The sequence below is a fragment of the Centroberyx affinis genome, unplaced genomic scaffold (genome assembly GCF_046629955.1).
Source record: "Centroberyx affinis isolate AG114_WGS23_722 - 3 ecotype Tasmania unplaced genomic scaffold, CSIRO-AGI_Caff_v1 ptg001730l_1, whole genome shotgun sequence".
NCBI classification, from domain to species: Eukaryota; Metazoa; Chordata; class Actinopteri; order Beryciformes; family Berycidae; genus Centroberyx; species Centroberyx affinis.
Window position 1 is genome coordinate 55,043 of NW_027280137.1, and position 27,184 is coordinate 82,226.

The 27,184-nt window shown below is 42.5% G+C and overlaps 1 protein-coding gene across 1 annotated transcript; it reads right to left on the reverse strand.

The window, feature by feature from the left end:
- Positions 1-662: 662 nt before the first annotated feature.
- Positions 663-26,355, reverse strand: LOC139651927 (guanine nucleotide exchange factor VAV3-like; the record flags this gene model as incomplete). Its single annotated transcript, XM_071528821.1, has 11 exons — positions 663-848; positions 2,448-2,599; positions 9,176-9,305; positions 10,153-10,240; positions 14,457-14,573; positions 15,210-15,244; positions 16,044-16,109; positions 18,276-18,406; positions 21,789-21,822; positions 23,410-23,432; positions 26,264-26,355. Coding segments are annotated over 11 exons (913 nt in total), but the record flags the coding sequence as incomplete, so codon positions are not given.
- Positions 26,356-27,184: the final 829 nt, after the last annotated feature.

Below are 27,184 nucleotides of genomic sequence, written 5' to 3' on the forward strand. Positions count from 1 at the left end.
AGGGGGAGGAGGTGGGTGCTGTGTGTGTGTGTGTGTGTGTATGAATCTGGGTCATCAAGTCATCAATAACCACCTGCATTAGTGGAGCAAACACAGAGGCAAGGTCAAAACAGACCGCAGGGGAAGGAAGGGGAAGGAAAAGAAATCTAAAATCCCCCTTTACACTCTTAGTCTTTTCCAAGTGTTGTTTCCCATGTTACTCTTCTCATAGGGGGGGGGTGGGGATGGACGGATGCATGGATGGATGGATGGACGGATGATGGGAGGGAGGGAGGGACGGATGGGTGGCATTTGAGTATCTACTTTTTGACAGACTGGCGACGGCCCGACTTGGCAAGCGGAAAGAGGTTGGGAGTTGGGGAAGGGAGGTGGGGGGCCGCGGCTGGCTTGGGCAAGAGAGGGGAAGGGAGGGGATGGATGAATTATGGATGGATGGATGGGTGGGTGGGTGAAGTTAGCGGAGGGGAGGGGAGGGTTTCTGGCGAGGGCTCGTCCCCTGCTGACAGGCAAGCTGCTAGTCGGCGGCAGAGTCGATCGGAGTCGGCGAAACGATCGGGTTTATCTTTGCGTCTGCAGCGTAGCCCTTCCCCCTCCCCCCCCCTCAAAAAAGGCCTCTGGGACAGTAGTAGGCAACGGGGGGGGGGGGCTTCACTCCCAAAAAAGAGGAACATCGTGAGCGAGCCGTCGGGCGGGTCCACGAGCTCTCGCTTGACCGGCTTGTTTTTTTCCGCTCCTCCTGCTGCCGTTCTTCCTTTCCTCGTAATCGTTCTTTTTTTTTTCTTTTTTCTCCGACGTTCGGTCGTTCACTCCTCGCCTTCCTCGACGTACGTGGACGGGAACCAGCCGACCTGGAGTGGGGGGAGAGGGGGGATCGGTAATTATTTAGGGTTTGAAAGACTGTTAAGATAGCATCAAGTTGTGATGTTCAGCTCATTCCAGGAGTTCTGTGTTGTAATTGACTTTTTTGGTGTACCTACTTTCCCTCAACCTGTCTTGTACTTCTACTTCAGTTAGTGATTTCCTACATTTCCCAGAATGCCTTTCAACAACCCCCCAGAAAAGGAGGTTCTCAGCAATAGTTTTTCCAGTCAAGAAAAAGACTCTATTGAAACAGTAAAACATAGTGATGCATACTTGTGTGAAATCTGATCAAAATGTCTCAATCACTTCAGGTTAAGGTCTTCCCACAGACAACTACTGTAGTATTGATCAATTCTACAGTAAATACGTAATCAATCAAACTGCATTATATCCATCTTAGAGGTTGGACGATGCTGACTGGCCGATATCAGATTTTTAATAAAAGGCCAATATCAGTCAGACATATTGGTAATCTCTGACCCTAGCAGAGTCCCAGTCAATAGATAAAGACAGGCATTATTCCAGCCAGTAGTACCAACAGCATTTAGCGCTCTAGGCTCTGAAGAGAGACTAACGCCCCTCCACCGACTCCACAGACAGTGTTTAGTGTTCACTAGAGCAGAGTCAACACACACAACAGGCTCAGTAATAGAGAGGAGCCTCTCCATTTGCCACAGTTGTTCGCGAAACACACTTACAGTACAGGCACATTACCCCAGGCTGCAGCAGTTACACACACACACACACACACATACACACACACACACACAGGCTCAAGCCGTCACTCAGTCAAACACCAAGCTGAAAAGCGGTGCATCTGAGTGGGAGTCGGTACATATATTTTCCCCGCACTAAGAATCAGTATTCCTCTCAGTGCAGCAAGCGTGATTATATAGCACCCTTGGTATTGGCTGGGGAAATTTATGCATATAAGACGTGCCAAAGCAGCAAATGAACTGTTCCAAGTGATGAAATAGAAATGTAAGACAGGTGTATACTGAGGTTGGGCTCCGATGACAACTGGCTAAATTTGAACAGTCCCTCCCGGATACCTGTAGACCAGGGTATCTGTAGGTTTCAGAAAGCCAAGGCTTTTTAATGTCACCTGGAATTGGATATATGACCAATGTCACTACCAAAAGTTGGAAAAACAAGCCTATTTCTGATTAAACTTCTGAAATTATAAATGAGCAATGAACAACAACAGGAAATGAAATGTTCAAATGTTCAACAAAATGTTTCATTTCATTTCAAATCATTTCATTAAAAACAAACCAGCATAACAGAGTAAAAAAAATGAATTTTTAAAACGTTTCAATGCTTTTTAAGGCTTAAAATTTAAGACAATTTCAGAGTTTTTAGGGATCTGCAGATAATCCTGTTAGACATAACAAGCCCATCTGAGGAAAAACAAAATTCAACCAAATTTCTTCTAAAAAAAAACAATGCTTTCCACACGTGAGGATAGCTATTACACTCAAACATGTTGTATGTTTTGCATCCTCGACTGACTTTTTTACATTCCCGTCTCCCTTCAGCGATTGGACGCTGACGTTTGATTGACAGTAGGAGGGGGGGCCACTTACCCTGCCGTTGACCTCGCCCCTCCACCAGCCGTTGGCTCCCGACTTGGTGTAGATCTTGACCACGTCGCCCTCCTGCAGCGAGAGCTCCCGGGTGTCCCGCGAGCTGAAGTCGTACCGCGCTATCGCCACGCCGATCACTTTGGGAGTAAACACTGGACAGAGAGAGAGAGAGGGAGAGAGAGAGGGAGAGAGAGAGAGAGAGAGAGAGAGAGAGAGAGGATTTAGTTCTCCCTGGTCAAGAATCAGAAGAGCATCAACATCTCAGGCAGGAGTGCACACACACACATACACATACACACACACACACAGATGGAGATGGATGGCTGCAACCTAGCTACCTCAGCTATATTGAGTTAATCATATTTCATTTTTAAAATGCATAAATCTACAGGCATTTGGCATAAATCTACAGGCATTTGGTAAAAACCTACTGTCATAGTGAATGCTAAAGTGTTAGTATGGAGCACAAGAGCCAATGATCTACCAGGGACCCATGGATGATTTTGGTGACTATGTTTTCATCACAGGCCAGTCTCCCAGAAACGTGGTGCATTTCTTTAACTCCATGAATTTTGAATTTTTTGGAATTGATGTTTTGAGCAACATGCGGCGCTAAACCAGCTAATTTGTAAGCAGTTCATTCATAATCCACACTCACAGTTAGTGCCTGATTAATTATACATCGGCCCGACTGAGAAAATGGAAGAAAATGTTATTCCCCCGGCTTCAGATCCACTCGAATATGTTTATTTTTCGTGGCGCGGTTTGAAGTGCGGCACAGTGGCTACTGCAGGTCTCGCTGTGTAGTCCATAGCCTTAGTAGAGCTTTAAAATGACACCTCTGTCTCTGGGCTAGGGATAGTCTGGCTGCAGTGTGCTGACAGGAGTGTGTGTGTGTGTGTGTGTGTAAGGGAGAGAGTAGAAGTCCTGTCGAGGAGGAGATAGCGCTATGAGAGACAGATATGGAGCAGGTTAGCTAGTTACCGCTGCTGTTTCCCCACCCTGGCGGCTCCCTCTCCTCTCCAGACACTGACTGGTGGGTCGGACTGGGCTAAGCTGACAGCTGGAAATGGGATGTCAGACCTCTACACCCTGACCATGGGGATAGAATATCTAATAGAGAGGAGCACTGTGTTTTTGGACACCTCCACCTTTACTCTGACGGACACACACACACACACACACACACACACAAAATCCAACCACGTAAACCCTCAAAAACACACCTGGAACACGACTCCTTTCTCACCTCTCTCTCTCTCTCTCACAGACAGACACATGCAAGACGCGCGCACACACACACACACAAAACACATGCATGCACGCCTAAAACGAAACACTCAGTATCTTCCGCACAACATGACACATGGCCCACACGACTATGGAAGAGGTGAGATGGTGCGATGGAGAGCTAGATGGAGGATGTGCAGGCAGAGATGCGGGCGGTGATGTGAACGCACTGAGCCACAGCCAGCATGCTAAGCAGCCTAAAACATGAGAGGAAGAGCAGCAGAAAGAGAGAGAGAGAGAGAGAGAGAGTCGTAGAGAATGAGATTGAGAGAGAGTGAGAGAGAGGGAGGGAGTGAGGAAGAGAGAGAGAGAAAAGCGATACCTGTACCTGACCAGAAGGGAGCAGAGGAGGGAGGTACAAAGCTGTAGCCGGCAGGAGTTACAAAAGAGAGGCCGCAGAGCAATGGGGCTATGGCAGGACAGGCCAGGCAGGGAAGGGGGGGGGGGGGGGGGGGGGAGATGGGAGAGGGCAGGGATGGGGGGGGCGGAAGAAGGAGAGAGAAGCAAAAGGAGAAAAACAAAAAAAGCATGTTTTTAAAAATCGCAACTTAAAGCTTTTTCAGAAGAATAAAGAACACAGTGCGTAAGAAATAAATGAAGAGTTCTGCTCGGTGGTCCTGTCCATTGGTAAGTAGTTTTTCCATTGATGCTCAATTGTTAATGAATTTGCCCTGCTGATTTGTTAAATTGTCCATCTTCGCATTGTGTTCTGGCATTTAAAATATTACACTGATCGGCCTAATGGGGGCGCTTTCATTAAAGGTCAAAATGTTTTACTCAAATGTGATATCTCAGACCCAGACCCTGTTGGTCAAATTTTGATGAAACTTGGAGAGATAACGCATTTTGGCAGTGTGATCTGGCATTTACAAAAATGACACTGATTGGCCTGATGGGGGTGCTATAATTTAAGGTCAAAAATTCTAACTTTGAAAACTCCTACACTGTAAGCGAGACATGTAACTTGCTACACAACTCCCATACTTACATATTACAGTGACAGGTCTAAAGGGGGCACTATAATTAAAGGTGAACATTTTTTAACTCAAATGTGATATCTTGGGCACCTTTTGTCTGACTTTGCCAAAACTTCAAACTTTGAAAGCCCATAACTGCTGCCGATTTTGAGCGTGCTTATATCATGAGGGACGACAAAAGTAGCACTAGCGAGCAAGGTGGGCACCCGCACAACAACAAAAACACTTATCACATGGTTTTTAAGCACGAGGACGGACGAGTACGGAGGAGACGTAGTACACAATAGATATTTTGACATACTCTGTTTGGATTCATTGTTAGCAGCAAGAGGTCTAGCAACGGAGCTCGCTGCTTCAACCCACACCTGACTGGAGCCAATATTGTCTGCGGGTCCAAGTACTACAGATATGTAAGAGACAAATTATATATAGATCCAAAATTGCCAAACTTATCCTTTAAGCTCTTAATTGTGTTAGTGCCTTGCTCTTGAGAATTGGACCCCTAACCCTGGCAGTGTTAGTGCCTTGTTCTAGGGAGTTGAACCCCTAATCCCTAGCTGTGTTAGTGCCTTGCTCTAGAGAATTGAACCCCTAACCCTGGCAGTGTTAGTACCTTGCTCTAGGGAATTGAACCCCTAACCCTTGAAGTGTTAGTGCCTTGCTCTAGAGAATTGAACCCTTAACCCTGGCAGTGTTAGTGCCTTGCTCTAGAGAATTGAACCCCTAACCCTGGCAGTGTTAGTGCCTTGCTCTAGGGAATGGAACCCCTAACCCTGGCAGTGTTAGCACATGGCTCTAGAGAATTGAACCCCTAACCCTGGCAGTGTTAGTACATGGCTCTAGAGAATTGAACCCCTAACCCTGGCAGTGTTAGTACATGGCTCTAGAGAATTGAACCCCTAACCCTGGCAGTGTTAGTACATGGCTCTAGAGAATTGAACCCCTAACCCTTGAAGTGTTAGTGCCTTGCTCTAGAGAGTTGAACCCCTAACCCTGGCTATGTTAGTGCCTTGCTCTAGGGAATTGAACCCCTAACCCTGGCAGTGTTAGTGCCTCACTCTAGAGAATTGAACCCCTAACCCTGGCAGTGTTAGTGCCTCACTCTAGAGAATTGAACCCCTAACCCTGTCAGTGTTAGTGCCTTGCTCTAGATAATTGAACCTCTAACCCTGGCAGTATTAGTGCCTTGCTCTAGGGAATGGAACCCCTAACCCTGGCTACATGGCCACATCAGTCTCTGTATCAATACACAGCTGCCTACATTCTTGTGATAGAAAATAACAAACCATCCACACACCGGTAGGTAAAATGCCCAAATATTATGAAAAAAGACGCCGTTCCCCACAATACTGTTGGCAAGTTAACAGGCCTGGTTTATTGATATGCTGTAAGGAGTGCAGAGCTCCATTGGTTTTTAAAATGAATACTAATCAGCGCACTGAGAGAAAGCTCAGCAACCCGTAATGGCGTCTAGGTAGGAGAAATATGAAGAGGGATAGCCCTCCACTTCAAACAGCTGCCAAAACACCGGCTGCATTTTACATGCTTCATTTTCGTGAAATCTGATTTGCAGACCACAATAGAATACAAAATGTGGGCTGGCTGAATAATAAAGGAGACTAATACCTACAGTACACACATACACACACACACACATACCACACAGAGTTTCAGTCAAGGGAGTGAAGATGAGAGTTAAAATCCAATCAGCAACCCAGAGTATTTTTCAGCTTTCTCACATATGCTGCCTGCTGAGAAGTTAGCTATCTTTCCATTCAGCAAACATTACTTTGTGCTTATTACATGGATATTGAGTGGTATTTCTGTAGCGCCGCTGCTGCGGTTAAGCGTATAGGTTAAGAACTATCAGTCAAAATAGGTTTTCTCTACAGATATGCCTTCGGCAAAACTGTCCAAAAACCCCCCCCCCCCCCCACAAAACAAACATTAATTAGCGATGTTCCAGCCATGCTGGAGGAAGATGGAAAGCAAAACAAAAGAGTCATTTAAAAGTAAAAGAGGGAGATGACTTCTAGGCACCAGGAGGATGCCTAGAAGAGAGAAGACAACACAAGAAGAAAACAAATTTGGATTGGAGCTGTCTCGACTTGTGTTTTGGTCTCTCAATGTCTTTGAAGAGGAGTTGGAACAACAGGCCTCCTCTAAAACAACCAAACAGCTCTGTGCAATCTGTTCGCATTTCCCCCCCCTTGGAACGTGATCTTCAGCAAACCGGGGCCGTTTTCTTTTTTTTTCTTCTTTTTCCTTTGCACACAGTGGCATACGGCGTTCAAATGAAATCTCATTTTGCCACTGATTGCGATGAGTCATAAATTTTCCATTAACCGACTGATTGGCAATGTTGCTTTGTGCCGCTGCCTGGCTCGCACACTGTGTTTTATACCTTTTTTTTTTTTTCTTCTGGCGCGGCTTGTGAGATTCGAGCGTGGCGTGTGGTGAACCTGGATGTTTCGTTGGGGAATAGCAATTTCCACTTCGGTTCTGGAGGTGGGGGACAGTCAACGGCGAGTCTTTAAACCTCTCTTTGATTGTTTTTCCACCACATTCCCACCTGACAACAGCTCCAGCCAGACCTTTCACAACACTAAAACAAAGTGTGGATATGATTTCATCTTTCATCTCTTTTCCAAAAATAAACTCTTCAGCCCTTGCCCTGTTTCAAAAACACCCTTCATCAGACTGAGACAAAATATACACGCTAATTACAATATTGCAGCCCATCCAACTGACTTCCAACTCCTAACTTGCTGTTAAAACATCCTGAATATTATGAAATAGGAGTGAAATTGTATAGTTTTTGGCACATGTCTATATTAGTGTTTTACCTGTTGCTTCACCTCACCTTCACCTCAAAATTCATCTCATTAAAATCTCCCCGTCCAAAAGTTACACAAAACCACACCCATCAAATTCCCAGTGTGCATGAAAAGAAATGCTAAGCATCTCGCCGGCTGTTTTGTTCTCTTTGAGCTTACGCAACACCTGAGCGCCGAGAGGCACCGGGGGTTAGCGAGGGTTACGCGGGACGGGAAGTAGCAGTCGCATGCATAAATAATCGCGACCGTCATGCGCCGCATTTTAGTGCAATTCCGCTCCTCCGAAAAACGCTGGATGCCGCGTGGCGACGACAGCTGCTTTGTCTTGAGGTACTGCCAAGTTCGTTCACAGGAGAACAAACAGCTCATTCCGACTCGGAGGGAAGAGAAAAAAACAACAAAAAACAGTCACGCAGCTCAGATCTTCACCCCTCAGGAACCTGCCAGACGACACGCCGCAACATCCACGGCAACAAAGTTCTCCGCCAACTTCTTCCGAGTGCTGCTGCTGACAAATTTATGGCAGTCTGGAGTGTAAACTGCTGTTTTTTTGGCAAGGTGACCAGACAGCTGAAGTATGACTTTAAAGGCGTTCTGTTGGTGAGGCTGCATTTTTGATATCACACGTGGAACTCAAATCATTTCAATGGAAAAATCAGCGATGGGTATGAAGATTTTTTTACTGCTCCTTATATCAGTGGTTCTCGAACTTTTTCACGTCAAGGACCCCTAAACTGACACAAATTAGACCACGGACCCCCATTTGATAAGATTTTGTCCCAGGGTCCCCCATCTGATAAGATTTTTGCTTTTAGATGTTTTATTACAGAAAGTATATGAAACCCATGACCAAAGTAGTCATACATTCTGTCATTGTGTTACTTATGGATGGAATTATACTAAAAATAAATTATTCCCCTTTTTGCTGGGGACCCCCTGGAACCCCCTTAAGGACCCCTGGGGGTCCCCGGACCCCACTTTGAGAACCACTGCCTTATATTATATCTGTGGGCAGTTGATGGGGTTGTTTGATCAATGCCAATGATTCACTTTACCTTTTCTACTTTTTTCAAATTTGCATTCATACATTTTTTTTTACATTTTTTTTTTAAAAAGTAACTCATAAGAGATTAAAGGAATTGAAAAACTAACGCCTTAAGTTGCTAGCTACCACAAAAAAAGTAATCTGAGTTACCCAAACACTGTTCTGTTAATGTAATAAGATAATATATCAAGTATCTATCCATCATATTCAGTATGTTTCTGAATATGTTATTACATTATCCAGCAATTTTATTACATTAGCAGGTTGTATTATGATTTCTACCCATTTAGAGGGACTTTTCTTTATTCCGTTATGATAAGTTATTACACTATCCATGAGTTATATCATTATCAGTTGCTACACACCATCTTGCCATTGTCACAGTGAAAGGCATACTGAATTTGGATCTGAACACTCCCATTTCCAGTCAAATTTCTAAGCTCAATCGAGAACAAAAAAATGAAACCTGAAAACGATATTCAAGTTGAAAGGAAAGTGACAAACTGAAAAGGGCAGAAGCGTGTGTCGACTCTCAGTGGTTTGTCGTTCATTTCTTGGCGGTTCCTCCGGGCTACTCACTGTTTCCGCCGGGCCGGTTGAGGCGGTGCATGGCGGCGTTCTCCTGTTCCCGGTAAGGAAACTGCAGCGTGGTGTCCAGACTCCTGAAGCCTTCTCTCAGGGAGTGGTGCTTATAGTACTCTATCAGCTCCTGGACACACACACACACACACACACACACACATACAATTAATCGCATTTGCATTTACAGTACGTCACATTTCTCTTGAAAACTGGTTTGGAATATATTGAAAACTAGCTAAATGACATATTCATAAAGGTGTGTTCATCTCTTATGGTAGTTTTTATCATGTATAACTTTTATATAATTTGCATAGATGTGCAACAATGAAAAAAGAGTTTGCTTGAAAATAGAATTGTATCTTAAATCCTATGTCACTTTCAGGTACCTACTGCTTTCTAGATGCTGTAGTTGTAAAATGGACAAAACAAATAGACCAATATCTACAGTATATGCCTTAAAAACTATAAGTAGCTGGAATCAAGCCATCAAATTTAGTTTTAAGAGATGTTACTATGTTAATATAAGGTATATTGCTATGTCAAAAATGTGAGTTGCATGGATATGTTATAAAAGCTGACTAAAGATTTGAGTTAATATCTACGCATCTGCTAGAAATTTTGCGCTCTGACACCTCTAACACCTCATTTAAAATTCATTTCATACCAAAGTGACAATGTTCAGACACACACCGATTATTCTGATCAAATTCAAGCGGATCTGAGCTTCTGCAAACACCGTCCCGGGATAAACAGAACGGGAGAACCTTTCCAATATGCACTGGACTTATCTATAACGCTGAGGCCCCCGAGGCGAGTATAAACACATCTCTAATCACGGCTATTTTTGGACGCGCGGCTAAAATAAAATTCAGGTTCTGACACTTCATTAAGGGGAACGCGCTGATTTATTTATGAATTGCAGTGGTGGAATTAAAGAAAACACACACACACACACCCAAACTGAAAAGACTCACTAATATGCTCCTGAACTTCTTGTTCTCGGCGATGTGGAAGCAGCCGTCCTTGGTCAGGATCTTGATGTGCTTCACGTCGTTGTTGTACCTGTGGGCCATTGAATAAGTTATGAGTGTAATTTCCCCTTCTGATCACCGCCATCGATCGGCGCCCGGGCCCCCCGCGGCCCCCGGGGACCCGACGGCCGCCGCTGTAATGCATGGGGGCCCAGAGGTTTCTGACATGCGAATGATGGGCGGTCGGGAGAAAATCTGTGTGTGTGTGTGTGTGTGTGTGTGTGAATTTAGTATGTGTGTGTGTGTGTGTGTGCCCCCCCTTCCCCTTGTGTTTGTATTAACAGGGTAAACACTGCGGTTAGGAGGGCGGGATGCGCAGGCTTTGATGGTGTGCAGAAACCTAAGGTGTCTGTCAATCACAGTGATGCTTTATGGGTAACAACAACCGAACGCAAAGGCAGAGAGAAAATGACATCAGCGATTCTTAGATGTCCTGTCCTGCCTTGATCTCACACATTCTGCAGGTTTCAAAAAGCCAATTTCAAGACTTTAAGACTTTTCTAACTTAACTCTCATTGCCAACCTATTTCTGGCTGAACATGCCTTATTAAAGTTCTCACATGAATACAGGGCAGTAGAAGAAAAAGGGCATAAATTAAATGTTTAAGGACACAGGTGCAATTGTGTTTTAGTGAAGAAGATGAGAGGTTTTAATACTGTTCTGCTTTACAGCCCTGCACACACCACAGTAATTATAAATGAATGGAAACAACCTGTCAATGCCACTATTTGATTGAATTCAATTAAATGAGTCTTACATAAAATGACAGCATTGATTATTTTTAATGAAGAAGAAACTTGTCAATGTATGGTGACTGTATTGAAGACATTTTAATATGTTTCAAGTAGGGATGGGACGATATATCAAAATTCAACATATGGCAGAAAAATGAATCGTGATATTAGCTCCGTTTTATTCTGCTGTAGTAATCACAAATGAGACTCTTGACCATCACAGTTTCACAAGCTCTCCATCCAAATTATATTATTTGCACTTTGTAATGACCTTTTTAAATTGTTGTTTACATTCTAGCGAGCCAATGCCATTGTTAGAGCCATTCTTAGTGTCTCACAAATAAACATAATTCTGCACAGTCAGACTTTGTTGTCACTGAACCTTTATTTATTACATCGTATCGTGGTTGTATTGAATCGTGAACCCCATATCGCGGATCGAATCTTATCGTGAGATAAGAATATCTTCCCATCCCTAGTTTCAAGACCTTAAATTTAGATGATTTTCATATTTTTCCAGGAACTACAGATACTCTGTGGCCACATCATTCTGGGAAGCAGCCAGTTATGGGGCCGACAGTACATTAAAAATGCCTCAGCTTAATTCATACAGGCTTGGGGTCTCTTGGCTATTTGGCCACACTCATCAAAAATCCTCTCCTAGCTCTGCTGTGAAGAAAAGCGAATGAAGGAGAGGGCATTTCCATTTGTCTGTAATACTTTTTTTAAATGTCGCTCCCACAGCTACGTAGGCTTCACCCTCTCTCTCTCTCTCTCTCTCTCCCCTGCTTCTCTCTCTTTCATGGCGAGCTTTTAATAACCTTGAACAGCCTCACAGTCCGTCTCTGGTCTGTTCACAGCGCTGCGTCTGTGTGCACACAAGCAATTAAGACCTCAGCGCTGAAGGAACTTGAAGGCATTGAAAGGGGCCCTTTTTTTTTTTGGCAGAAAAAAAAAAAAAAAAAACACAGGGAGGCTGAAAAAGTTAAATTAAGTTTAAAGGAATGTTTCCGTTGCTCGCGGAGAAGCCGGGCCGGATCCCTGCGGAGAGGAGCGTTCCAGCCCAGAAACTCTGCAATATCACCGGTCTCTTCCAAAAGCGCCTGCACTCACAGTGACACCATTTATCTGCAGCACACAGGTAAGGTGCAGACAGTGGCGGGGTCACTGGTATGATTACCACAAGATACCGTATGTGCGTAAAATGTACTTTGAACAGCTTGACAAGCAAACGATACCAATTATGAAGCAATAATTGTGAATGGTCAAAGGTAAAGTGGTTGTACAGATCTAATACACTCAACTCTATTTTGCTGGAAAAGTAGAAGAGTTGAGTTTCTAAAATTGATAAATCATGTCGCAAAATTTGGTGGCCCGTTGTATTGAAATGCAAAAGCTTTGAAATGTTTCGCGCCACATTCAAGTCCTCAGGGTGACTTATGATCAGTGTGAGTAACACCCCCACACACACACACACACACACCCGCCTTAAGGAGCTGCTAACCTACCTAAAACAATTTCATTAGTCTGGGTTTCAGTGGAGAGTTTTAGTGTCCCTTGATGCTGTTTCAGAGGAAAACACTGAATCCTGGCAATTTTTTGGCATGAAAATTGGCAATTTTAAAGATATTGAACATCAGCACAAAATTTTGACAATCGGCTTCAGTGTAAAAATACCCAGTCCTTCAAAAACCCATATTGACTGACCCCTGTTGAATACTACTGGATGTATGAGTATGTATGAGTGTATCAGTATGGCTTTCTGTAGATGTGCCATGTAAAATATATCACTGTTCTGCTCACTACACAAGAAAAAAACACTCAGATCAAGTTACCTTTACAGGATTTTTAAATTGGAATGTTTTCTCATTACACCCATGTATTCTCCAAATTGTAATTGTTCTCCTATGATCTACACAGACAGTCAGGATCTTGTCGGTTGTCACTTGAACTCAAGAGAGGACAAAGCGGAGAGTTTTGTTTTGGTGGGTTTCAGACGCATCGTGACAATTAGCCGCTAACCACAGCCTCAGCCTGGGGAGGAAGACCGGATCGTCCTTCCAAGTAAATATAAAGCTCTCCGTCAAATAGTGCGGTATAGCGGGGAGTTAAGTCTGGTCAATATGTGGTTTGGCTGAGGCGTCTAATGAATCACACAATCACACGTAGCATGCCGCAGAGGAGAGAGAAACTGTCATATAAAAGAAAAGAATAATGAAAAGAACTGATTGTCAGTAGCTGAAACTTCGCCCTTAACTCTCGCTCAAAGAATATTTCAATCCAACATGTTTGTTTATTTTTGTTGTCACCACTGGTTTTTAATTTATATGCAAAAATGAGAATGATGGGGCCATATCTCTGCAGACTAAAAAAAAAACATCAACATTGACATTCGTCAAAATGAATAAAAGAGTTTTTCTGTTGATTTTATCCAAATAAACACAGTTTCAACATAATATTAGAAAAGAAGTAAAATAAACCAACACACATTTGTTAGGTTTCATATCAGCTAGACTGAAACAGATAAAATGAACTAAAGTAGTTTGAAGTGTGTGACTGTTACTGTGTCTATTTAACCAGATAACGTATAGTTTGATTATTTCAGTTTGAGGGAAATTAGTCATTTAGATGCAAATAAAATTAACGCATTCAAAATGCACTGGCATTATGAGCACAAACTGCATACATTTAAATATATTCATTTGATTTATTTTAGTTCTATTTGAGTCAGTGTCATTAATGATAACACTTGAATTACTGGAATCATTTAATCCAATTTGATGGAAATTTGTCATGTAATTGTAATGCATAAACATTTCAAATAGACCAGAATAGTTTTATGAGTAATGCAGATGCCGATAGCTGATATTTTGTGCCGATAGTCAATATCTTTAAATGTAACCATGCCAAAAAAGTTTTACCCCATAATGTTGTTATTGTCAGAGTGGAAAAGGCTCTGAAACAGCATTTAGACCATCATGGGATACTAAAACTCTCCAACCCACATATTCAAAGGCAAATCAAACCAGTATATCATCAAACTGGTATATCATCAAACCTATATATCATCAAACCGATATATTGTCAAACTGGTATATCATCAAACTGATATATTGTCAAACTGGTATATCATCAAACCTATATATCATCAAACCGATATATTGTCAAACTGGTATATCATCAAACCTATATATCATCAAACTGATATATTGTCAAACTGATATATTATAAGACCAATATATCTTCAAACCGGTATATTGTCAAACCTATATATCATCAAACTGATATATTGTCAAACTAATATATTGTAAGACCGATATATCGTTGAATCAATATATCGTCAAACCGATATATTGTCAAATCGATATATCATCAAATCGATATATCATCAAACCGATATATCGTCAAACTGATACATCAGTCTAACCCTACCTGAGACCTGTGGGACCTTTAATTTACCATGTCAAATGTCAGGGTATAGAAATGAATCACACCAAAAACGGCTGACTTACTTTATGCTGATGGCGTACTCTGTGAATTCTCGGCTGCGGTGGCGTACCAGGTAGGTGCTGTTGACCCTGTTGACGAGTTCGGCCTCCGCTTGGAGTCTCTCCATGGGCCCTGCAAACCTGCCGCACAGCAACACCACAGACAAGAGGACCAATCAGAGAGCTTCATTCCAGAACGATAGACGCTCCGTTTAAAAGGAATGAACACCTAAACCCCATTATGGAATGTTACATAAGTTATTGGCCATCCTCATGCCTTTGCTTACAGTGTTTGTCAAAGTTGCTGAGAAAGGGCAAAGTACTACTCTTGCATTAATAATCTGATTTCTCTTTGCCCTGCCAAAACGCAGATTGTCACACACATCACTTCCTCTGGTAATAATTCCATCCTTTAAAACTGACAGGTGACCTCTCGTCTCTCTCGCTCCCCATCCACCTGTTATCCTGACAATTCATTTTTGACAAGGATGTTACTATCTGAGCTGCCTGCCTCCTGTTTGATTCGGGTATTTTCTGGTTGGATCTGCACGCAAAAGTTTATTTGCATTTACATAGTTGTTATGTGTGGATTGGAGACTCTTTACACTTTGTTGTTAATGTGACCAAATGTGTGTCTGACCATCTCTGGACCTGGTTTGGATGATTGGATCTTTAATTCATCTTGGGTGCGTTTACACCTGAATTTGATGCATTTTTGCAGATTTTTGTAAGTTAAAATACATTCAGACTGAGAAGGCTCTGCGGGTGAGAACTTACCAGGGTTGGGAAGAGTAATCGACAGGCTTCGGGACCTGGAGCAAAAAAGAGAAAAAGTGGGCATTTTTCTCGTTTGTTATTCTCATGAAGCCATCACTCATCCAACCTCAATTTGACTTAATCATTCCCTCTCTCTGTGGCAAAACATTCCTTTTCCCACTGTGGCAAACTGTTGTGCTTGGTGTCGATCCCACATTTTCCTGTTTTTCGAGCTGATGTTTTGGTCTTCGTCTAGAACAGGTGGTTTTCTAATAACCCCAATAAAGCAGCCTAATGTTCTTCTTATCTTTACAACAGTGTAAAGAAACAGCGATAGCTGTTTATTATCTACTGGAGGACTCATATACTTGGAGCAGCTGGATAGTGTCTGAATTTCATTTTGCCAAATCCAACACAACAGTCCAGTGGCAGGGAGGGGATTTAAAACAGGGAGGACATTGATAAAAACAGGCTATTGATTCACATTTCAGCCAGCGAAGAAGATACAAACCAATTGTTTTCGCTTCCAGCTTTCCGTTTCAGTTTGCAATATTGGAAATGCTTCTTGTTCCTTTTAAGATATGGGTTTTTTCTTTGCTTCGTATTGATAAAGAGAATTAGACAGTAAACCATTTTTATCTGTTATAGCGAGCCAAGTTCCTTGTGCTTGCACCATAAAAACCCATTGGCTGTTTCTTTTTATACCAGGTAAATCTGCTTACCCTCCCCTCAACAAAAAAAACCCTAACCATCCCCATGCCATCGCACCACCAGTAAACACATGTAGCGTAACCGAATGTGAGCCGCTACAACAGGCCTTGATGTGGAGAAGAAGGCGAAGGAAAGGCTGCTTACACACGGGCACGGCTTCACAGCGTCACTTGGAAAGAAGCCAACCTCTTTCGTCGACAGGATTTTGCCCTGAAACCACAGAGAGATAATTGCGTTATGTACATCTGGCTGACTCCGTCTCCATAATTCAGGAACAATTAGCTCGCAACACAGAGCAGTGCAAATTTACAGCCCTAGTTAACTATTGTTGAAATAATGGCTGGCGGGAAGAGAGCGAGAGAGGATGCGGTTCCTTATTCCTCCCATGGCGATGACTCCGAAAGCTCGATGCCTTGATTTAGCAACCCCGGAGAAAGTCTGGCCAGACAAATAAGTGTTTTCTCCAGTGCAGTTTTGCTTTGAAGAGGAGCGTGGCGCGGTAATCTCCTTCTGACTGACTCGGGTGCCGAGACTTGTCGCTGTGTCATTGTGCTGTGTAGTGACAAGATATCTGTCTGACTTATATGGGGCAATAATTCAATCATGGATTCCACTGCTGAAAAAGGATGGCTCGCAACATTTTCATCTTATTGGGAATAAGAGTCTTTCTTGTGCATATGCATCTGTATAGAGCCAATGCAGAATTGAGTTAGCTGTATAAATTTTTACGTATACACAAGCAGATTCTTGAGGAGTTTGACTTGGCACTCTTTACAATTGCAAACCTTTGAAAGCTTCAATATCCATGTAAAACTCTTGCATCACACTTTAGGTATGTGTCAATCAATAACTTGCTCAATTTGAGAGTGAATAAAGGTATCCAATCAAATAAATCAAAATGTAAACAAAGTCAGAAGTTGCATGGTAATTTTCATATAGGACGTCTGAAGTCAACTCCATCAACCTGTGGCATACAGGCCGTGCTCGCCTCTATATTCAGGCTAAGTTTGCTGTTGCTATTGAAATTAAATTACCACTATCATATTCTTCAGTTAGAGGCACAATTTTGCATGTCGTGTGTTATGGCCATCATAAGGCACCTGTCACACACTTAACCTAACGACATTCCCCCAGCCCTTGTGGTAAAGCCCTGCTATACGTTACATCCCTGATAAGAGCGTGATAATGATTAAGCCGGCAACATTGACGGAGTAAACAGATGGTTGCCAACGGGTGAAATGAAATTACAGTGATCGATTCTATTTGTCTGGCACCCCCAGAATAGGAATTATGGTCTGCTGGCTACCAAGGTGATGGATATCGAGTGTTTGCTGACTCCGTCCACTGTTGGTGAGTGGGACTGCGGGGGTGCAGCTGCCTCGGGTAAAGTGGAATTTTGCATGGGGTGAAGCGAAATAAATACACCTATTCTTTATATTATCTATTTTGTCTTTAAGTATTGGTTTTTTGGTTTTCCTCATAGCACTTTGTAACTTATTATAAGGCCTCACAAGCATACTATTATGCACTATCATTATAATCATCATACTCATAGTATTCTATAATATGCTATAACACACACACTGTAATCCATGTCATAATGCATTCCAATTCAGGTAAATGTCTGATTATGATTGTGCATAAATATGATGATAATGTTCCTATGAGGCCTCACAATATGCTTCAAGTGTTACATAATTATTATTATTATTGTTATGATTTTTATTCAGCCTCTCTCACACAGTCACACTACACACAGAAACACACACACACCTACATGTCTACCATACAACAATGCGGTCAAATTTGCAGAAAAGAGCTTATCTGTCCTCCATGGATGTAGTCTCATCACTGAATTAACTGTAATTGCATGCATGCAACAAACAAAGCAACAGTCCTGGTGCGTGGGAGTGATATTGTGTTATATTATATCATGTCCCTGACTGGGTGGATGTTTTGTACATGTTGCTAAGGCTATCTCATTCGAGCGTGCCGCTGCTTGTTACCGACAGTTGTCCAAATGAACCGAGCCGTGCGTTAGCCAGAAGTTTGTGGATTGCTCAACGGGACGCAATTAATATGGAGACAGAAAGAAAAACAAATGGCGTGAACTGGCTTATTTTTTGGATTGAAGTTGCTGACAGCTCATATTTTGTGTTGATATTCAATATCTTTAAATTTGACCATTTTCATAACTTGCTTTGAGGTTTGTTTTTTTCTTGAGCAGTGAAGAGAGCAGAGAGCAGATGTTTCAAGTAAGGGAGAGATACAGTAGATGGACTGATGGTAGAGGAGATGAAAGGGAGACATATGGATCTTGGGATAAGTCATGGATAGATACGAGGAGAGGAAAGTGTATACGGTGTGAAGTCTGACCTGCCACCAAGGGCTGTGGATGTCAGCGCAGATCAGTTCGATGATGTCGCCGGTCTGGACGGTGAGCGGCGGGCCGGAGGTGGGGCTCGGCACGCCAAAGTAGTTCCTGATCACCAGCATCTTGGGCAGACCTACAAGGAGGAGAGGGTTAGTGCTCGTGTGTTTCAATGCATAGCCTATATGTGTGTGTGTGTGTTTGTGTACTTCACTGTTCAGGTTTGTACTTGCTAATGTTAGCATAGGCTACGCTATGTTGAGTGGTAGGAAACTAGCATTATCTCAAAAGTGAGAAAATACAAATTTATAACAGCTCTAAAGCAAGATAAGCAAGGTCTTAAATGATATGTGGCCAAGACTAGCACTTTTGCATAGGAGATTTACACAAAATATGATACAACAATAAACTCTTTCGAACTAGCAGGGACTACTTTGCGTAGGAAGAGAAGGTGGTGGGGTGATGGGAAACTGTGTACAGCTAAAAATCACTGCACAGTGGATGAATACACAATTGTTCATCTGAAATAGTTGCAAAAATAAACCAGGCTACATCAGCCATATTGAGTTATTACGTGTTTATGCGTGTTTATGTCTTATCTTATCTTATCTTATAGTAGGCTATCTGGTCAGCACCACTGTCTTGTTGTAAACACATTTGCACACTAGGTGGTGTATAGAAGCTAGTGGTTTCTAAATAGTTGCATGTTAACATTAATGTTGGTTGCTTTGCTAAATGTGTCTGCTGGCTAGTTAGCTAGCTAACAGTTGAACAAACTGGTTAACTGAGCTGACTCTTCTCAAGCTACAACTCAGTGTTTTGGAGTAGAGACTAGGGCTAAAGACAAGACAGTTTACTGAGTCACAGTAACCTACATTTGGAAAAAATCTACCTTATCACACTATTCACTTTTACTTAAAACATTACTGAACCACACCACAACAATCTACACCCATGTCATCAACTGCACAGCCTCTATTCAGGGTGTCTGAATCCACATAGTAAGGTGAATTGTGACACTTTGCTGCATGGTTGTGTGATTCTGCTTCAGTAATATGAGAAGCAAAGCCAGTGGCTCGATTTCTTCAGGCACAAATGCCTGTGTGCATGTGTGTGTACGTGTGCATGTGTGTGAACTCGGGTCTAAAGGGCATGTTTACCATTCAAAAGATGTGTCTTTGCTCTACTAAACTATTCATGGCCCCATTATAGTTGGTAATTAGAGGTATTCATGTATACACACACATACACATACACACACACACACATACCCCTCGTTGCCAGTGTACTGCCCTTGGCAATCATTTGGACTGATTATTCATTATCATATTTCAACTGAGCAACAGTGCACTCTGGTGCACGGCCTGTTATCTAGCTCTTAGATAAGAGATAAACAGCAGTGCGTTTCAGTTTGGACATTGTTTACTGCTGCACACCATCAGCTGGCCTCCTGGATGCACCAATAGACTGTCAGAATGGTTTCATCAGAATCATAAACACCTTTTCCATGACTGAGATTTGAGAAAAACTCTACACCATCACCTGCACAATAAAGAATTATTGAAAGAATCATGTTGTTTTTTTCCTATAAAGCATGTTTGGCCATGGTTTTGTCTTTAGAGACAGAGCATAAATGCATATTATCTAGCTCTCACCATTTCTCTTCTGTTCCTTGGCTTCAGTTGAGCTCATAGTGCACATACTGCATACCTCTCCTTCAATGAATGCCAATCAATAGCAATGGACACTATATGGAGACTATATGAAGGTACAGTATGCTCAGGGGTTTTCTGGCTTGATGGAGTGAGTTTGGCTAATGTTGGATTTTTAAACATAACTAAACTTGATTCCATCACTGAAATGTCGCACCAATGACACCCCATACTCTAACCCCCCACCCAGGACACCAAACAAGTTTCAACTTCATATCTCATATGCACAGGATAGTGTATAAAATGCAATAAAATGTAGCTTCCAACTCTGAATTGAGTGGTGCACCAAATAAAATAAAATCAAAAATAATAAAAAAAACAAAAAAAAAACAGAGAAAAAGAAAATGAAAGGAGAAGAAGTAGAAAGGGGGTAAAGCTAAGGGCAGAAATAGCAGCAAGTAAACAACGCTGTATTGAAAGCCTATATATCTATATCTGCCGTACTCCTCTCTCAGAGTCTGGTTACCGCTTTGGCACTGAGGCTGGCAGAAGAGCGTGTGCTAGCTTGCCTGCATAGGACTTCTAAAGACACACAGCCATGGAGAATTGAGTCTCGGGGGCATGAAATGCATTCCTATCCACACAAGGACGAGCCACGTGTTAGCGCACCTTTGAGGGAAAAAAAAAAAAAAAGACAAAACGAGACCGGCATGGGAAAATTATGAAACGCCAAGGGTCGGGGCAATCAAGGGCCTATTGATTTTAATGCGTCTTCAGTCAGAAATGATTTTCTGCAGCGTAACGAATGGAGGGATGGAAAAAGGAGAGCGTTGCGGCCAAGTTTATGAGAGATTAAAGGCCCACGGTATACTGTATGCACACGCGCACACTCACAATTTGGAAGGATGCTGTATGTTATTGACTTGTATTCTTTGGGAGGCAGATTGAGAGGCAGAGAGGCTACGTTTACATGCACTGAACAGCCAGGCTATTGTCCATACTCTGGTTTCAATCAGGTCTTATTCAGGTTAAGCTGTTAACACGAGTCTTTGATACCCTGTGATTGAGTCTCCCTGTTGCCATGAATAAACCAGTTAACACCCGCCAGCTACACCTCCCTCTTTGACTGAGCAGTAAGTTACCTCTGATACAGGGGATAGAAATGATCCCAACAGCAGTCTATGCAAGCCTCTCGACGCTCGTAACAAACAACCTGCTACAGGCAATTATATGACTTTTCTGGGCGGAAATCAAAATGTACCCATAATGCTGCGCGGGTGTGAGTTTGTGCAGATGCTGAAAACCAAAAGTGAAAGGGGTTAAGATGTTTCCATGCCACAGTAACCATCTTAAAGGACTACTTTTTGGGAAATTGGCCCGAGATAACAGTGAAACTATGATCAAAATAGTCATTCCTCTACATTCTCTAATTGTGTTAACTTCTTGTAAATGAAATAATGGTGAGGTTTAAACTCCCTGGAACCCCCCGGAACCCCCTCAAGGACCCCTAGTGGTCCCCGGACCCCACGTTGAGAACCACTGGGTTAGACGATGTTAGCTCCTTACGGACACGTAACGTCTTGTATGCTAACGAATTAGCATGTGCACAGGATAGAGATATCTACCAGAGACACAAAAAGTAACTTTGGTGGTACTCCTATCGTAACATGTAAAAGGTAAGTTGACCAATGAACCGATTTCCCAAAAAGTGGGTGTGGTCCTTTCATATGGGAGTAAGCAAGGCATCTTATCGGATTCTCAGAGTTTCCCAAAAGCAGGTAATGTCAATGTCCGTGCACGTAAACATAGCCGATGAAAGAAAACAGATCGTAGAGGAGGAGATGTCTATTGCTCTGAGTTTCTTACCTGGATCTCGATCTGTGCGACTCAACGTTTTGCCCTGCGAAGAGTCACAAAAGCCGCCACAGAGAGAAATTCAATAGTTAATCACACTGACACAAGCAGAGCCATGCCCAGTCACAAGCAGACATAAACATGCTCATACACGGAACAAGGATTTTTTTACAACTTGACCTGACTACAGCCCGTTTGACTCATCCGATCAGCCAGTTCATGAGGTTAAAAGTGTTCCTAAAACATCACATCTCGCTGCCTTCCCCATTTTCTCCATCACTTACACTCACACATCCCACCCAAGGTGAAAGTGGGCAGCCTAAACATACTTACATTATACTATTACATCTACAGTCAGTGCACCCGCCATCCCCTTCTACTAGCTTATGACATACTAAATAAATGATTGGCTAGACTCTTATATTGCAGTGAGGCAAATGTGTCTGGACAGAGAGGCTAATGCTGCGAATAGGCCTGCCTGCTGCTGCACACACAGAATGAATATTTTAACCCAGCCCGCTATCTCGCCCATACAGGCCGCATGCGGTGAACCTGGCATGGACGAGACTACACAACATATTAAAACCCCATATCGCATGCACTGACCGCCCCCCCTCCCCCAGGCAAACTATACCCTGCTGCAACAAAAAGATTGGAGTTGCAGAAGGCAATGTGTCACTTAGGGTTGGACCGATATGGTTTCTGAAGGCCAATACCGATATTTTTGGATTGAAGCTGCCTATATTGGACATTTTGTGCTGATTTTTAATATATTTTTAAATTGACCATTTTCATTTCATTTCATTTTTTTTCTTGGAAAAGCTCATTGCAGACAATAGGGACACTAAAACTCTCCACTGAAACCCAAGATACTACTACTACTACTACTTCTACTATTACTACTACTACAGCTACCACTACTACTACTACTAATAATAATAGTGATAATTCAACATATTCGTGCATACTTGTGTGGATTCTCTCTCATAAATGTTACATAATGTTTGGTGAGTCTAGCATTCTCTAGACTGAGCACTCACTCGCTGCTGTTTGGAAGACAGTATTTCACTCTTAAGTTTTGATTTGTTCCTTCAAGAAAATTTCTAGCCAGTGGCCACACCAACACTAGAAATTGATTTGGGAATGTACAGCGTCTAAATTAGAGGGGATGGAACGCTCTTCCACTTAGACTTAGATAAAAATCTTGCCTAGTGCAGCTTTAATAAAAGGCCAGTATCAGCCCCAGGTAACGGCAAACCGCTACAGTATATTGTCCTAACTCTAGTCTAATTGCCTGCTTTGGGACACTTGTTAGGGACATAGCAGTGGAGCACGCTGCAGTTTTGGCGGAGCGGTCGGTGGAAACAACCTTGGGTAAATCTGCAAAAAAAAAACATCCCAAGTTTCTACTGATGTCAGGTAGGCTGCAGCGAGCAAAGTCAATTGGAGTGTACTTGGCAAATAGCTGCAGGAGGGAACCGTCTTCAAAGTGCAGCAAAGCTTTGGAGAAGAGGCGAACAACAGATGCAAACAGATTGTACACACATCAACATGGACACACACACACACACACAGACACACAGACAGACAGAGAGAGAGAGAGAGAGAGAGAGAGAGAGAGAGAGCAGCTCACCTGAGTTCTGACGGAGCCGGGATCTGAAAGAAGTTTGAGAACAGGCATGGTGAGCGACGGGTTAGCGGGTGCACACACACACTCGCACACACTCGTCGGTAAACAGCGGCAACACTCCCTCATTAGTGGAAGGAGAAGGCGGACGCTCGAGTCTGACTGTAGTGCGCTTTTGTTTTGCTGCGCTGCCACTACCTGACAGCCAGGATAGAGGAGGTAACGAGGCGGGGGGGGTGGGTGGTGGTGGTGGGGGGGGGGGGGGGCAGACCTGTGGGTTTTGCTCCACCAGTTTCTTTCATTGGCTCCCTGAGGGACGAGTTACACCCCCTAGACACACACACACACACACACCTACACAGACCTATGCACGCACACACTCACGCACACATACCTGTGCAAACAGAGCGCTTGCGTAAACACACACGCATACCTGCTCGCACACACACACACACACACACACACAGTCTGAGCACTTGCACAAAGACACATTTATATGTACATAGCAGCAGATACACACACACACACACACACCTCTCTCTCTCTCTCAGCAGGCCTGCTCTTCGAGTGAACTTTGACCTGCTACACAAACCTACGCAGAGTAAGCTGATAACACAAGCGCACGCAAACAATGGCTTATCTCTGCCACACACACACACACACACACGCGCACACACACACACACACAAAGTACAAGAGGTAGAGTAACAAGCAGTGTGTTGTTATTTCAAGTTTCAGCTCATCGTTCACCCTCCGCTGTGAAGGTGTGATTGTGTTTTTGCTCAAGTAGTTCGACCCCGCTGCTATATTGACAGAATCCGTTCACGCAGCCACCGCTGTGTCTTTCCGAGTGTTAGAGTTCATAAGCAAAGCAAAGCGCGAGCAATATTCAGTGTGCTGGGGACAAATGCACATCAGCACACCAAAACAAAGCAAAGTGCTGCAACCAAGAATATGAACAGTAAAAGGCATTGATTTGATAAAAAAAAACATTCCCTATGCTGGTAGTGCCACATAACCAAAGGTGGAAGTAACAAATTAAAATTACTCTCATTACTGTAACAGAGGAACTTTTTGTTTATTTTTTTGTATACTTGTACCTTTTGAGTACTCTTGAAGTCAATAATTTTACTTTTACTTATGTATGTTTTTGACTTTGAAGTATTTTATTTCGTTACATTTTAAATCACATCCATTTTTGCAGGCTCTCCTAGCAGAAATTAATTGTACTGTAACTTACATCTGAATCAAGTAAAGTTATGTTAAGTTAACTAACTGTAACATTAAATACTCAAACATATCCATAATAGTAGTTTAGTTAACATTAGCCAAAAAGCCATACATCCAGCTAGGCCTACAGTGTTATTGGTTTGTGTTAGCCTGGTTGTTGGCTAGCTAGTAACCTAGCCTCGTTAGCTAGCTGGTTAGCTAGAAGCAACACAAACATTTAAGAGTCTTATTTCTTTAACGCTCACCATGTTCTATATCACGTATTGAAGTCTTTATCCTTTTGTCCTTTCTGCGTTGCATGGAGAAAGATAATATGTAGCAATGCTTGTTTTTTTTGTAATGTAAGCCAGTAACTTTTCCTCTTACATTTTAAATGCGCTACATTTTGCTTTTCCTCAGTTCCATTTTTACACTAGCATTTCTGCCTTTACTTCAGTAAAATTTTGAACAAAGTAACAGTACTTCTACTACTTTGCAACACTTTCCACCCTTGCACATATCCCTGCTCCAGCAGACGATGGATACTGTGTGGAGTAATGAGAGGGGGAATTTGAACCGACATCCCAGTCTTCACAGTTCTGTGCTCTACCCCCCGGTGGTGTCGCCCAAATCTACTCGGGGACACATTGTGCCCAGGTGGAGCTGGCAGCGGCGTTATTGCCTCCGCGACCCGATAGCGCCGTGACGGATGCCAAGTCCAACAGGAGCTGGCAGCTTGCCACAGGGAATACAAACACACACACACACACACGCAAATGCATGCACACAAATTATGCACACACATTGTAACAGTAAAACTCACGTGCTTGCTTGGTTATGAAAACATTGTGACCAGGTACAACAATGCACATTTAACACCAATGAAAAAACAAAAAAGTGAGAATTGACTGTATATCACATCTCTCTCTCTCTCTCTCTCTCGCTCTCTCTCACACACTCACACTCACACACATACAGGACATGCTAAGCTGGTTTCTAGGACTGGAGGACTTCTTTTCTCTGTCGTTCCACCTGTCTGTGAAGTTTCCCCCCCTCCATGTGTTTCCAGGACTGTCAGTCTTCATGCAGAGGGAGCAGACTGACAGATACACAACAAGGGCGTAATGAAAGACAGGAGTTCCTTAAAACCCCTCAATAAAACTATAAAAGCTATTTAGCTTCAGGAGTCTGTATAAAGATACACAAAGTAAAGGGATGTTAGCCTCGATTAAGAAACAAAGGTGCTCAAGAGGTGCCCCCACCTCAATTCTCTCATTTCTACCATTTAATTTTCTCATTTCCACCATTTTCACTTACAATACCTCTTGTTCACTACCCGTGGCTGTGTGTGGTTTTTTTTTAAATCACAGTGCAACTTATCTCAGTCACGCATCTATACCCACGATTACTCACAAAACACACTCACACATCAGGCTTTACATGCCATTATGTGTAATCTTTCACTAGGTGCGTACTACTATAGAAGCATAATTGTGCTCATACAATCAAATCTCTCGTGCAGAGCTTTTGTTTAGTGACAAATTAATAACAGAGTAGATTTTTACTATAATAGCATGAATGGGTCAAAGACTGACACTGCTTTGAGGACTAAATTGTGTGTGTGTGTGTGTGTAAAGCAGTAGCATGTCACCTGTTTTCCCACAGCAACCAAAGCGGCCCAGGCATTCCTTATGGGCCCCTAGACCACACTTGGAGCACAGGTATCCCTGGTTAAAGATGCCCCTGGAGACAGATAGACAGGAAAATAATATCAAAATCAAAATTCTAGCAAAGTTTTAGCACAGCACAAGAATGGTTGCCAAATCTCCTTAAATTTGTCAGAAGAACCACAGAGTTTAAACCTACATTTCTCTAGTTTAAGTTGCTGTATCACATCTCTTAACCATAAGGTATGAGACCATTAAGTAATCTACTAATTCATGAGGCACTTGCACTTAAAATTAATTGTAAGTTGTATCCATAATGAGTGCTGTTATGATGCATCAACAAGCATTATGTGTTCTTATAAACATGGTGATAAAACATTATGAGTGCATTAGGAGTGTCCTTATAATGCACAATAGATATGGTAGTCATAGAAAGTGCTAGAAAAGTTTTCATCACTTCTGAGAAAAACATGAAGGATAAATGGAATTTGCAAATTCCCTCTTTCTTTCATAAAGATAAACTCATACTTATCTTAAAATCAAAGCATAACACTAGTCTAGACTCATGGTTCGTGTGTAGTGTTAGTGCGTGTTGGATAATTTGTTTCAATCCCCTTTCAAGTTTAGCTAATGTTAGCTAGTTGTCCTAACTTACTTTTACTTACTTAATATAAAACTGCAGAGCCCTTGTTACCAACTTAATGAGCCAAGGGTCCACTGAGTTCTTAAATAAAACAGTAAAGTTGGAAAGGAAAAGTCAAGAAGTAATGAAGAAAATGGCAAGATCCGAACACGATCACAACCAACTGCACTTCAGAAGCTTCTTTGAGACCTTCCTGGCTTATTTCATGTTTTTCTTGCGTTTCATCGTCAGGAAATATTAGTGAATTCAGCGCCTGGCTGTA